At 55.6% G+C, this 12,699-nt stretch overlaps 3 protein-coding genes across 5 annotated transcripts in view; all 3 read left to right on the forward strand.

Annotated features, from left to right (window-relative positions):
* Positions 1–8,349, forward strand: part of PXN (paxillin) — a 50,218-nt gene extending 41,869 nt beyond the window's left edge. For both annotated transcript variants that reach the window (XM_086761530.1, XM_086761529.1), the window contains 5 exons: positions 993–1,163; positions 1,508–1,681; positions 2,240–2,321; positions 2,684–2,832; positions 4,824–8,349. In XM_086761530.1, the coding sequence (XP_086617656.1) occupies positions 993–1,163; positions 1,508–1,681; positions 2,240–2,321; positions 2,684–2,832; positions 4,824–5,090 (843 nt within the window). In that variant the 3' untranslated portion in view covers positions 5,091–8,349. The remainder of the gene's footprint in view (positions 1–992; positions 1,164–1,507; positions 1,682–2,239; positions 2,322–2,683; positions 2,833–4,823) is intronic.
* Positions 8,350–8,736: 387 nt separating this feature from the next.
* Positions 8,737–12,030, forward strand: RPLP0 (ribosomal protein lateral stalk subunit P0). The gene is made up of 8 exons (XM_086761736.1): positions 8,737–8,755; positions 8,924–9,027; positions 9,489–9,664; positions 9,762–9,849; positions 10,129–10,275; positions 10,776–10,961; positions 11,326–11,466; positions 11,800–12,030. Exons 2-8 carry the CDS (start codon positions 8,974–8,976, stop codon positions 11,956–11,958), a joined length of 951 nt encoding a protein of 316 aa, XP_086617862.1. The 5' UTR covers positions 8,737–8,755; positions 8,924–8,973; the 3' UTR covers positions 11,959–12,030.
* A 289-nt stretch (positions 12,031–12,319) lies between these two features.
* Positions 12,320–12,699, forward strand: part of GCN1 (GCN1 activator of EIF2AK4) — a 41,600-nt gene continuing 41,220 nt past the window's right edge. For both annotated transcript variants that reach the window (XM_086761644.1, XM_086761645.1), the window contains exon 1: positions 12,320–12,337. In XM_086761644.1, coding sequence (XP_086617770.1) covers positions 12,320–12,337 — 18 coding nt within the window. The remainder of the gene's footprint in view (positions 12,338–12,699) is intronic.

Here is a 12,699-nt window from a genome sequence, read left to right on the forward strand (position 1 = left end):
TCCAGACTGCCATCTCAGGGAGGGACTTCTTTAGGTCTCTCTAAACCTGACAGTAGCTATTGCAGTGCAAAGTCAGCTGAAATAATCTGCATTTAATTATTGCAGTTTGCCTGCAAAGGGGGCTTTGGTGGCCAAAGAGAACATGTACTTTGTTTATAAGTCATGAACTTAAGTAAAACATTTCTACCCCTCCTTCTTGGGAAGCCTTTCCATACTGCGTGTACTGTGATGGTGTGGGTTTCAGAGGCAAGTCTCTTAGTTCCTTTCCCACCACCCCAGTGCATTTCCAGCGCTCCAACAATAGATGTGGCAGGCTTTCCATTGCTGTCCTGTCTGCTAGAGCTCTGCCGTGGATGCACTACCCTCTCCATAGGGTAAACAGCAGGCAGCTTGAAGGGAGCTCTTTCCTTTCTGCTTCCAGTTGCTTAGCTCAGGCATGGGATGAGAGCCGCTTGATGGGGGCCAAGGAGACTTGGCAGAAAGATCTGCAGAAGGTGGTATGAAAGGAAAAGATACTGTAGCTGCAAGGGAGGTAAGGTAAGGAAGAGGAGGGGGTCTCTGTCAGAGAGGAAAGAGTGACAACTGAGAGGGAGCAACAGCATAGAAATAGAGGTCAAGGGGAAGGGGCCCTCTGGATGGCATCTCTGCTTTGTCAGCTGGCCAGGAACTGATGAGGTAAAGGGAGATTTTTGGCAGAGGCTTAGAGAGCACTGTACTTTCTGCTTGGGATCTGCTGGTGACTTCTGCTGCATGCACAGTGAAGGAAATAAAATCCTCAGTTCACAGCTCTGCTGTTACACATCTCAGGGTCTCTACGTGTCTCTGCACAGGCAGAGTACGTGTGTGTACTTGATCCTGGCTCTCACTGGCTTCTGCTGTCTCCTAGCAGTCTCCTGTCTGTCTCTACAGAGGAGCCACTGGCAGCAACAGCAGGCATTTTTTGTTTTGTAAGCACAGCAGCACTCGCCTTACAGTCTTTGTTTTCCCTGCAGTTCATGGCGCAAGGGAAAGCCGGGAGCAGCTCCCCTCCGTCCACAGCCTCCAAGCCTGGCAGTCAGCTGGACACCATGCTGGGAAGTCTCCAGTCTGACCTGAACAAACTGGGTGTAGCTACGGTTGCCAAAGGTGTCTGTGGAGCCTGCAAGAAGCCTATTGCTGGGCAGGTGAGTTGAAGGTGCTGTCTCATTGCTGACTCTTGGGCTGCAGCTGGGAGTAATGGGGAGGGCTGTTTCGTGAGGCTGAAGAGACTGGAGATGCTGGAGAAACTGAAGTACTCTATTTATCCACTGGCTAGGTACGCTGTAAGCTCCTCCAGTGACCTCTACCCTGCCCTTGAGGGACTGCCCTCTCCTGAGATGATAGGTAATTCAGTTTTCATGCTACCCCAGTCCAGGGCTCACTTGAGTAGTAGAACTTGTCACTCTTGCTGACCTCCAGCTGGTATCTTGTCATGTCGTCTACGGGAGAGAGAGATAGAGTTGTCCTTCATAATTTGTCTTCCCAACAGGTAGTTACAGCCATGGGGAAGACGTGGCACCCTGAGCACTTTGTCTGCACCCACTGCCAGGAGGAGATCGGGTCACGTAACTTCTTTGAGCGGGATGGTCAGCCCTACTGCGAGAAGGACTATCACAACCTCTTCTCCCCTCGCTGCTACTACTGCAACGGGCCGATCCTTGATGTGAGTTCCTTGGGGGGATTAAGGGTGCTGGCAAGGTGCTGCAAGCATAGGTGTTAAAAACTCCACCCCTATGTCCTGGGTGGAAGATTTTGTTTGAGGACTTCTATTTTCCGTTTGCCCTGGCTCTGAAAGGGCAGCAAGTTGGCCCAGTCAAATTGCTACACCAGTGAGAGGAGTTAATGCCTCTTGCCTTCGTGGAACTTCCTTCAGAACCCCATGTTGCTCCGTCATTCCGACAGCGATTCCGCAGCATCTGCCTGCTGGTAGCCTGCAGTAAGAGGCACCAGTGCTAGTCCTGAGAGCTGGACGGGGCCCTGTATAAGGGAGGAGGCTGTGCATAAGATCCTTTTAGGGTAAAAAAAAGTGTGCAGTGGGGAAAGCCTGAACGAGCCAGAGGCAGGGGAGAATTGACTCAGCTCTCTAAAGGACAGTCTATTTTAATGCATGCTCTTGTCTGCACCAACATTAATGTGTTCCCCCCCGCGCCCAGCCCCCACTTTACCTCCAAGCTGTAGCCGTCATTTACATGACTTGCATTTTGTGTCTTCTTCTGAACAGAAAGTGGTGACGGCTTTGGACAGGACATGGCACCCTGAACACTTTTTCTGTGCCCAGTGTGGAGCTTTCTTTGGACCTGAAGGTATTGCTGGTTTCTGCAAGGGGAAAACAATCTCCTCCCTGAACTGCAGACAAGTGTGTAAGGCAGAGCTGCTCTTAGCAGACAGCCTGAGAGATTACAAGGGGACTGCTGGAGGTGGAAGTTCCCAGGGCTGTAGCTGTTTATGGGGGAAGGATGCTACCAGTAATCTTCTTTTCTCCATGAGGAGGAAGAGTAGGCTTGTGCATGTGTGCACACGGGGCAGGAAGGGCAGCAGAGCAAGGAACAGCTACCTGCTGTGTGTGTTAGCAGGAGGAAGGATGATCCCACACTAGTTACCCCACAGAGCTTGGCTGGCCATAGATCAGGAGCTGATGCTGTTTGCCTCTCCTCTCCTTCGGCAGGATTTCACGAGAAGGATGGCAAAGCCTATTGCCGCAAGGACTACTTTGATATGTTTGCTCCGAAGTGTGGAGGCTGTGCCCGGGCTATCCTGGAAAACTACATCTCTGCCTTGAACACCCTGTGGCACCCTGAGTGCTTTGTCTGTCGGGTAAGAAACCCAAGGTCCTTCACGCTGCTGTACGACCCCTGTCGTTTTCACCCTGCAGGCAGGCAGACCCTTACCGGGAAAAGGCGTCTGTGGGGTGGTGAAGGGCAGCCAGCCCCGCAAGATAAAAACGCGTCAGCAACTAAACACTTCTTGTTCCTCTGCCTGTTTACATTAAAGTTTCTAACTGCTTTGCTCTTTCTGTTCCCAGCTGCAATTAGGGGCTTCTGCAGCAGCTCACAGATAAACAGAGACATTTTCTGTGACCTTTAAATAATTATAAGCTAAGCATCTCTCTAAGCACTTGCCTTGGCAATCAGATTTTGAGGATCTTCCTCCCGTGCTCCATCTGACAATGTGAACTAATGAGGCTGACCTTGTTCAGACAAACGTGCAAGTCAGTGAAATAGGGGCAGGCTCCATGCAACAGGCAGGATAAACAAGAATACTGCAGATTAAATGCTTGGCACTCTTTCATAGAGTATTGCAAATATGAACTCTTACAGGCCCCGAGAGATGAGTAAAATCAGCCGGTGTTTCCTAGAGTGGGAAGGAAAGGCAGAGACCAGAACAAGCAGCAGAACCACAAGCTGCCAGTTCCTGGTGTGATGCTCAGAGCAGACTGCGACCATGCTGGTGGGACTGACTGAGGCTCCTGCAGTGGTGTGCAGAGTGTGGAGCCAGAAGATGTCTGTCCTGGCCTTGTGGGGCTGGGGGGGCTGTGCCTTTTTGCGCAGAGATTGAGCCTTCTGACAGTTTTACTTTCCTTTCCCTGTGCTGCCACACTGCCTGTGTTAGTGGGGATGGCACTAGTGTCTTCCAGGACACAAGATGGGATTCTCTTCCTGTTTTTTGCTAAAGTAGAGCAGATTTCTCAGCTGTCTTGCTCACTGAGGGAGGAGACTCTTTATTGAACTAATTGTCAGCTTTAAAAAAGTCTTGGACTTGCTGCAGGCAAACTGCATTTGTGCTGCTGTTGCGAGTGTTTAGCTGCCCATGGCTCTGCATGCTGATGCTGGACTCCTGTTTACACGTTGGGGTCGAGCTGGGTGTGATACTCTGTGTCCTCCCTGCGGAAGAGGATGGTGTTGGGGCTGAGCAAAACCAGGATTCTGGAAATCTGGCTTCTTCTCTGGGCCTTGCTGCTGATACCTTTGGTAAATCTGGCAGCATCCTCAACTCTTTCCCACACCCTGCTGCCTCAGTTTCCCCACTCGTACAAGCAGGGGAGTCTTCTCAGTCTTATGAGGATGATGAGGGCTTCTGTGGCACGTTCTGAAGTGCAGCATCCTCAGCTGCCTGACACTGAGGGGAGGTGAAGAGCTCTGGACACTAATAAAGCACATAGCTGGTGCATCGTCTCCTCATCTATTCGAAATCATTAGCACTGTAGGACAGTTTCTCCCGGTAGTGATGAGTGTGTACCTGGTGGAGATGTTTCAGGATGGACGATGACCTACAAAGTGTACCAGCGTGATGCCAGCCATCCTGGAGAGATCACTTGTAAAGATCAGTTGTGCCTCACTTTCTCAACTGGAACCAGTCCCTTGTTCATCGAAATCCTTCTATGTAAAAGTCTGCGCTGGTCCCTGCTTCTGCCTGCCTTTGTGGGGAAGCTGGAGTGAGGTTAAAAAAAAACCAAAACCAAACAGAGAAAGGTGTTGCAGTGTCTCCCATCTCAGGGGAAGGAGTGTTCTCCTTTTGCCTCGCTGGACACATCTGGTAGCTCATCTGTAGCGTTTTCCAGCTGGGGGAAGGAGCATGGTTAATTCCCTTGCTTGTGGCTGTGTCTGTCCATCTGTCAGCCTTTCCTTGGAAACTCCTCTTGATGGATGGAGTTTGGCTCTTCGGACAACGAGATGGTGCTGAAAGGCAGCAGCTCGCCCTACCCACGGTCCAGCTAGGCTGTGCCACAGAGCAGAGGAGGCTCGCGGAGTTGCCTGCATCCCCAGCTTGTTAAACAGTCTGTCCCTTTCTGCTTTATCCTCCTGCAGGAATGTTTCACACCATTCATCAATGGCAGCTTCTTTGAGCACGATGGGCAGCCCTACTGCGAGGTGCATTACCATGAGCGTCGCGGCTCGCTCTGCTCCGGTTGCCAGAAGCCTATCACAGGACGCTGCATCACTGCTATGGGCAAGAAATTTCACCCCGAACACTTTGTCTGTGCCTTCTGCCTCAAGCAGCTCAACAAAGGAACCTTCAAAGAACAGAACGACAAGCCCTACTGCCAGAACTGCTTTCTGAAGCTCTTCTGTTAGAGGCGTTGTAGATGGGCGCTGAGCATCTTTCGGCCGCCCCCTTGGCAGTTGTGTCTCTCTGAACATTACTGTGATTTAGGAACCTTACCAGGCAGGGGAGGAGGGTGGGGCGGGGGTGTGGGGTGGGAGTGCTTTCTGCTGCTATGGAGAGGCAGTAGATCCAGAGACGAGACGGACCATTAAACTGGAAATGCCCTTGCTGTGTCTCAGCAGAGAGAGGCCGAGTCCCCTCGTTGCGGTGTGCGTGTCTGTGTGTGTGACTGACGGCTGAGCTTAGCTCCAGGGCTGCAGCAGGGAGGTTTTACCCAGCCCCCTCCTGGCAGAAGGAGACTTCGCCAGTGAGATTCAGCCTGTGTCAGCTCCCTGAGCAAATTGTGACACTTGCAGACAACGCAGCGCTCCGACACCTCTTTCTCAGGCTTATCTGCACGCCTGCAGCCTGAGCAGTAGCACAGCGAGGGCACCCTGTGTCTCAGTGGCACGCTGGCTCTGCTCGCTGGAGCCGCGTGGCATGTGAGACTTGCTGAGATCAGAGCATCAGCGCAGGCAGCCAAGGCCCTGCAAGGGTCTCTCCAGTTCCATTACACTGTAAGGAGATGATACCACTTACTTTTTTCTTTTTTTTTTTTTTTTTTTTTTAAGAGGAATCAAGATTTTACTGTGTGGGGTGGTTGTTTTTTTTTTTTTCCCCTAGTTTGTTATTCCCTGCCTTTTCACAACACACTGGAGCAGGAGGTGGAGTAAGCCCCAGCTGTCCCGCAGCACTGATGCGTGCTCCCGTGGGTGACAGCCTATGCCAGGGCCCTCCCTCAGCACCCAGGCCTCCCGGGAGAGAGGAGGCATCATCCCTTCTTTGAAAGCAGGTGCGGAGAGGTTGGAGCACAGCCTGTTTCATCCATCCCTGTCATGAGCGAATGTGACGTGTGTGCGTGTTCATCTGGCCCGAAACTGTCACACGAGCGGGGAGAAGTGGAGGGGTTTAAGAAGCCAGGAAAAAAAAAAAAAAAAAGATCCAAACTTCGTATCCTTTCTTCTTCCTCTCTTTGCTAATGAGACCTGTCAGCCCTTGGTATTTCCCTTTTCTGTGCTCCTGTTAAACATGTTCTACTGAGAGATGCTAGAGCAATAACCTTTTGTATTGACTGTTACTGGTATAACAAGTCCCTGGGGTCCGGTGCGTGTGACGCACTCGGAGTTTTACTATCGAAGTGAATACTGTATCCTGTCTTTGATAAGAACTGTAGATTTCTACACTGATTTTGAATTCATATCTAATTTACTTTTAATTCTCTTCTACAGAAATTGGTTTTGAAGTGATTTTAAGGAAGCAACTTTTATATCAAGCTGTGCTGTTCTAGGCAGTGTGCCAGTGGTGCTGGTTTACTGCGTCTGTAACCTCAACGCTTTGTTAAGCCTAACTAACATTGAATATTTTCTGTTTATTGCGGGTTGGGAGGGGCTGGAATCTATGGGGAAGGGAATGTGACTTGTATTTTTTTTTTTCCTAGCACAGGCAGGTGAACTGTGAATAGCTTTTTTTTTTTTTTTTTTTTCTTTTTTTCCCCTCCCTCCTCACAGTCACCTAAAAGTGTGTTTTTTGTTTTTTATTGTAACCTGTAAACTGCTGTATTTGAATCACCTGCCATTCTCCCAAAGCCCAGCTTCCAGGGCGTTACAGTGAGTCTACGGAGAAGAAGAGCTCAGACCTTTGTCCTTGGTTTCCCCTCTTCAGCTACCTGAAACCAGAGCAGGGCTAATTGGGGAAGGAGTTCCTTTTCTCCCGTGGAAGAAAGGTCTTGTGACTAAGGAGAAGAAATTGAGAGAGACGGACTGTGTTCCTGACTAGCTGTGGAACTTTGGGCCAGTCACTAAACCTTACCGTGCCTCAGTTTCCCCATCTGTAAAATGGGGGCGGTGTAGCCTGGATGTGTGAGGTTATGGAGAGGCTTAGTTCGCGTTTGCTAAAAGCACTTTTAGGTCACTGGCTGGAGGGTGCTGGGGAGGGTGAAATATTACCTTGAGACACCCGGTGGTGGTCTGTGGTATCAGCCGAAGCAGCGCAGGGGCTGGTGTTTGGAGTTACTTCCCCACAGCGCTGCAGCAATATCGCCATCGGTGCCTGGTTGTGCTTTTCAGCTTGGCAGGTGCGTTAGGGGTGCGGGGACAACAGTGTCCGAAACCAGCCTGGCCTTGGGCTGGTTACTGTCCCGGCTAGCCCTGCCGTGGTGTTTCGCTGCCCTCCTTGGGTCACTGAATCGGTTTTTCACCAGTTTCCTCGTACAAATGAGCCTCAGTTTGTGGCTGTGAGGCTGATGGGAGCTGTGGAAGCCGCAGAGCTAAAGCTGCGTCAGCTGGGCTGAGGGCGGCTCTTGGAGAGTTCACAAGGGAAGAAACCCTACACCTTTATCTTTCATCTTTGAGGTTGATTTGACTTAAAATGGACATTTCTAAGCTCTGTATGTTGCTGAAAAGGTCAGCTTCATTTGGCCCCACTAAGAGGACAAAAAGCTGGTGTGCCGGAGAGGCAGTACCGCTTGTGCGACACCTGTGAACTGTGTGACGCCACCGTGTGCCTCCCGCCAACTGTAACCGTGTGCCTCGGTTTCCCTGCGCGGGGAGCCTCTCGCCTACCTCGCTGCTCGCCGGGGCTTGCGTAAGCCACGCTTCTGGCACGTGCGGAAACCCCTGCGTGCAGGGAGCGCGGAGGGGTGCTCAAGGGGAGGCTCGCCTGTCGTTGGTGCTTGGCAGAGGTCGGCCAACGCTTACCTCTTGAGCGCGGTGCTGGGTTGTTCTGGCTTTATGGGGTTGCTGATGGGACGCCGCGGGGATGCCGCTCTGCCAAATAATGCCTCGCGGGGGCTGCTGACACCCAGAACGCCTGACGCTTGATTTCAGGTGCAGTTTTAGGGCAGCGCAGCCCCCGCGCTGCGTGGGCGGCCGGGCAGGGTGCTGTGTGGGTGCGAGGGCCGGGGACGCTGCCGGTGCCGGAGGAGGGTCCCCAGGCCTGGGGGGGCGGGGGGGGCGTGCCCGTGGGAGGCTGCTCCTGGGCAGGGTTTGGCTCGAGCCCCCAGCTCTGGGGCAGCCCCCGGCACCTCCGCTGCCCCGGGCGGGGCTGGGGGCTGGGGGCTGCTCTGCTGGGTGGACAATTATTTGATATTTTTTTCTCCCTTGTAAACTTCTAACTCCGCTTTTATTTTATTTTATTTTTTTTTTGTCCATATACAATTCTTGCAGTTACGCTAATAAAATTTTTACCGTTGTTCTCGCGTGCGTGGTGCGATTGTTTCCGCCCCTTCGGCTCGGGGGTGCCGCTCGGCGGGGCGGGGGGCGGGGCGGGGCGGGGCGGGGCGGGGCTGCCCCCAGGGAACCGGCCACGCCCACCGGCCCCCCGCCCCCGCGCGTGCGCGCTCCTCCGGCCGCCAGGGGGAGACTAGCCCCCAGCCGCGCGTGCAGCTGCCGCGCGGCATCCTGCCCCGCCCGCGCCTTCCGTCGGCGACAGGGGCGCTGCCCAATGACAACGGCGGCTCCTCCCTGATTGACACACGGTGGACAGCCAATGGGATGAGCCGAGGTAGCTCCGCAGCTCGCTGCGATTGGGCATGAGCCGCGGTATAAAAGGAGGTAGGCCCGCCCTCCGGCCTTTCTTTCCCGGAGCCCTCGTGGAGGTGGGTGCGCGGCGCGGCGGCTCCCGTGGGCCCGGGGCGGGCCGGGGGCGTACGCGGGGCCTTCCTGGGGTCCGGGCCGCGGCCAGGCTGTGCGGTGGGGAGCGTGGAGCCGCGCGGGGGGGGAAGGAAAGGGTGCGGCCCCGCCTGAGCCCCGCTTCTCCCCCGTAGGTCCCAGCTCGTCTTTAAACCCACCGGGCGATCCTTGGAGCACCGCCGCGATGCCCAGGGAAGACAGGGCTACCTGGAAATCCAACTACTTCATGAAAATCATCGTGAGTGTCGGCGCGGGCCCGGGGGGCTGAGGCCTGGCCCTGGTGGGGCGCTGCCACCGCCGCGGTTTCGGGGCCGGTCGCGGCCCGCGGGGAGCGGCCCTGGCCCGAGCACCGCGCTGGCGCGGCTGCGGGTGGCGGTTTTTAAAAAAGAGATGGGGTGCCATAGGCCGTTTGTTTGCAGAACCATTATGTGGCAATAGGAGGAGATTAAGGCAGTCCAGACCGTCTTTAGGGCTGTTAGGAGAATTTGCTGTGGCAGTTACAGAGGGAGCTTGTTTAGGGATCGAGCTGGACCGCTGAGCGAAAGGTGCAGCCTTATGCTCCCAGCCTCATTTTGAGCTGAGGACTCTCAAACTCCTGACAGATTTGTTTACGTATATTTTAATACACTGAGGTTTTCATGCTGCTCTGTGCACGGGTCCAGATTTCTCTGTATAGTTACAGTCTCTTTCTTGCTATAGCAACTCCTGGATGATTACCCAAAATGTTTCATTGTGGGAGCAGACAATGTGGGATCCAAGCAGATGCAGCAGATCCGTATGTCCCTGCGAGGAAAGGCTGTTGTGCTGATGGGGAAGAATACGATGATGCGCAAAGCTATTCGTGGTCATCTGGAGAATAACCCTGCCTTGGAAAAGTGGGTGTCGCTCTCTGAATGTACTCCTGCATGCTCTGTCTGGGAGGAGGAGGTGTTGTCTGAGGAGCAGAACTGAAGGCTGTCATCTTTCCTTTAGGCTGCTGCCCCACATCCGTGGGAACGTGGGCTTTGTCTTCACCAAGGAGGATCTGACTGAGATCCGGGACATGCTGCTGGCTAACAAGGTAGGGGAGGTCAGCCCTCACTGTGTCTCTGGGCCGGCAGATCCGGAATTAAAAATAAAACTGAAACTGCCTGGGGGCTGCCTGATTATTAAGAGTCTTTGGGGATTGGGAACTGGGTCCCTGCAGCCTTAGCCAAACTGCTCAAGTTCAACTTCTGTGTCACCTGTGTGTGCCTGGGTGCTCTCCATCCTGGAGAAACGCTTCAGGGGGGAATTGATGCCATTCCGTGAGATCTGAGAGGTGAGCTTTCTTCCAGCTTCTCGTTTCCCCTTTCCCCAGGTGCCAGCAGCTGCCCGTGCCGGTGCTATTGCTCCTTGCGATGTGACTGTGCCGGCCCAGAACACTGGTCTCGGACCTGAGAAGACCTCCTTTTTCCAGGCCTTGGGCATCACCACGAAGATTTCCAGAGGGACCATTGAAATTCTGGTTAGTGAGCGGCATGCTGCTGGCGTGGAAGCTCTCCCTTGACTGGAGAGCCCTGGTGTGGCAGTTGGGGAGCTGCCTTTTTTTTGGAATGCTGCAGAGGAAAGGAGGTGTAAAGATCAAAGCTCCCGGTAGTGCTGCAGTGCTGTATCGGCAGTCTGGCTGCTGCGCTTTGGGAACTTGAAGGAGGATGTCTGGCTTGGTTCAGGTGTGCAGTGCAGGGGGTTTAAGTTCTCCGTCAGATCTCAGCTGTGTGGTTACGCTCTGCTGGGTGAACTCATGGGCCAGGTACCTGCAGGTCGCGAAGGAAGGGCGCTGCCTTTCTCCTGGCTGGGATGGACCTGCTTGCATGGTCTCGGGCTTGCTCAGCTTGTGGGGCTGAACTTGGAGCCTGGTTTGGTGCTCGTTTGTTCCTTCAGTTTCACCTCCTGCCGTTGGAAATGTGCATTGATGTACCTGAATTTCTTTGTGCGTATTCACTTTTTTTCCCCTTATTTCCTCAGAGCGATGTGCAGCTCATCAAGACTGGAGACAAAGTGGGTGCCAGCGAAGCCACCCTGCTGAACATGCTGAACATCTCCCCCTTCTCTTTCGGGTTGGTGATCCAGCAAGTCTTTGACAATGGCAGCATCTACAATCCTGAAGTGCTGGACATCACTGAGGAGACCTTGCACAAGCGGTTCCTGGAGGTGAGTGCCACCACCCGTATCTGTTGTTCCACGTCTCGGCCTCACCACTGCGGCAGCCGGCTCGGCCCCGGAATGAAGTATCATCTCTGGGATTTTCTGTGGGTTCCTGCAGAGCCAGGAGCTGTCCCCAGTGCCCTGCAGAAGCAGTCTGTCAGGGAGCACCTTCTGTAGGCTTTTCCATCTGAAGCTACTTCAGAAAACGTTTGAGGCCGTTTAAATCCTTGTTTAATTTCACTGGAGCTGCATTACTTGTGTGCACGCTGTCCCTCCTTACTTTGGCAGCGTAGAAACGCGCCATCATCGCCGTGGTTTCTAGCCCAGGTTATTTCTCAGAGCACACAAACACGAGGCTCTCTCCTCGCAGGGTGTTCGTAACGTTGCCAGCGTCTGTCTGCAAATCGGGTACCCGACCGTTGCTTCTGTGCCCCACTCCATCATCAACGGGTACAAGCGAGTCCTGGCCGTGGCGGTGGAGACCGACTACACCTTCCCGCTGGCTGAAAAGGTAATGGCTGAGCGACGGCTGCCCGCAGGGGTGTTAAAAATGCAGCCAGGTGCTTTCACAGAAAGGCGCTGCGTGTGCCCACGTGCGAGGGACCTGTGCTGGGAAGGGGCGCCTGCTCCTGTGTGCTGCGCGCGAATGGCAGGAGAAAGCTGAATTACCTGGCGTTCCGCCCTGGGGCTGCTCGCTTGGCTGCAGCTGAGATGGCTTTCACTCTGTACGGCAGCGCTGAGTCCGTCTTTGGCTTCTGGCGGGCTGCGCGTCTTGCCTTTACGGTTGCAAAAGTTCAGTCCTTAAAAACGCTTCCTTTGAGTTCACCTCCCCCCTGTTTTGCAGGTGAAGGCCTTCCTGGCAGACCCCTCTGCTTTTGTGGCCGCTGTCCCTGTGGTTGCTGAAGCGGCCGCGCCCGCCGCCGCCGCCGCCCCGGCGAAAGAGGCGGCGAAGGAGGAATCGGAGGAGTCCGATGAGGACATGGGATTCGGCCTCTTTGACTAACGGCGGCCGCCGCCTGCCTGTCTGTGTCAGAGTCGGTCCGGCCGGAGAAATAAAAGCTCTTTTACACCTTCACGTGTGCGCACGTCGATGGCGGGGGCTTGGGGAAGCTGTCAGCGGGGGGCGAGGAGCGCGCGTTCCGCGGGGCCCGCTGCTCTCCGGGCAGAGGCCCGGCCCCGCAGCCGGTCCGGGCGGCGGAGCCACCGCCCGCCGCTCCCCGCTCCCCCGCGCTCCGGGCTCGGCCCCGCGGCTCGGCCCGGGCCAGGCCGCAGCGCCGTCGCCATGGAGACGGGCCCGCCCCGGCCGGCCCCACGCGCACCCCGCACCGGAAGCCGCTACCGCTTCCGGGGTCGCAGGCGGCGCCATGGCGGCCGACACGCAGGTGAGTGCGGGACGGCCCCGCGCCGCGGCGGTCGCGGCCCGGTGAAGGCGGCGGGGGGACCCGCCCGGAGCCGCGCCTGCTCCCGCTCCCGCCCCCGCCCCGCTGCGCGCCCTCGGCCCGTCTGCGGGGCTGGCCCGGCGGCCGCGGCCGGACGGGGACGTGGCAGCCGGCCCGGGGCGGGAAGGCCGCGCCGGCGCTGCCCGCAGGAGCCGCCCGCCGGGAGGCCGCACCGGGCCGTGCCCCGGCCCGCAGGGAAGGGACGGGGCGCCTCGCTGCGGGCCTCCTTCCAGCGCCGAGGCGGCCGGGGAGCCCGGGCCGAGGGCTGCCGCGCTCGGAGGGTCCGGCCCGCTCCCGGAGCGAGT

Source organism: Chlamydotis macqueenii, chromosome 17 (genome assembly GCF_036417535.1).
Source record: "Chlamydotis macqueenii isolate bChlMac1 chromosome 17, bChlMac1.mat, whole genome shotgun sequence".
NCBI lineage: Eukaryota > Metazoa > Chordata > Aves > Otidiformes > Otididae > Chlamydotis > Chlamydotis macqueenii.

Excerpts from the sequence above, each read along its gene's own strand:
- RPLP0 (XM_086761736.1), top strand. The coding sequence starts at position 8,974 with ATGCCCAGGGAAGACAGGGCTACCTGGAAATCCAACTACTTCATGAAA. Across the intron at positions 10,276-10,775 it reads GAGGGACCATTGAAATTCTG|AGCGATGTGCAGCTCATCAA; the intron begins GTTAGTGAGCGG and ends TTATTTCCTCAG. Across the intron at positions 10,962-11,325 it reads TGCACAAGCGGTTCCTGGAG|GGTGTTCGTAACGTTGCCAG; the intron begins GTGAGTGCCACC and ends CTCTCCTCGCAG.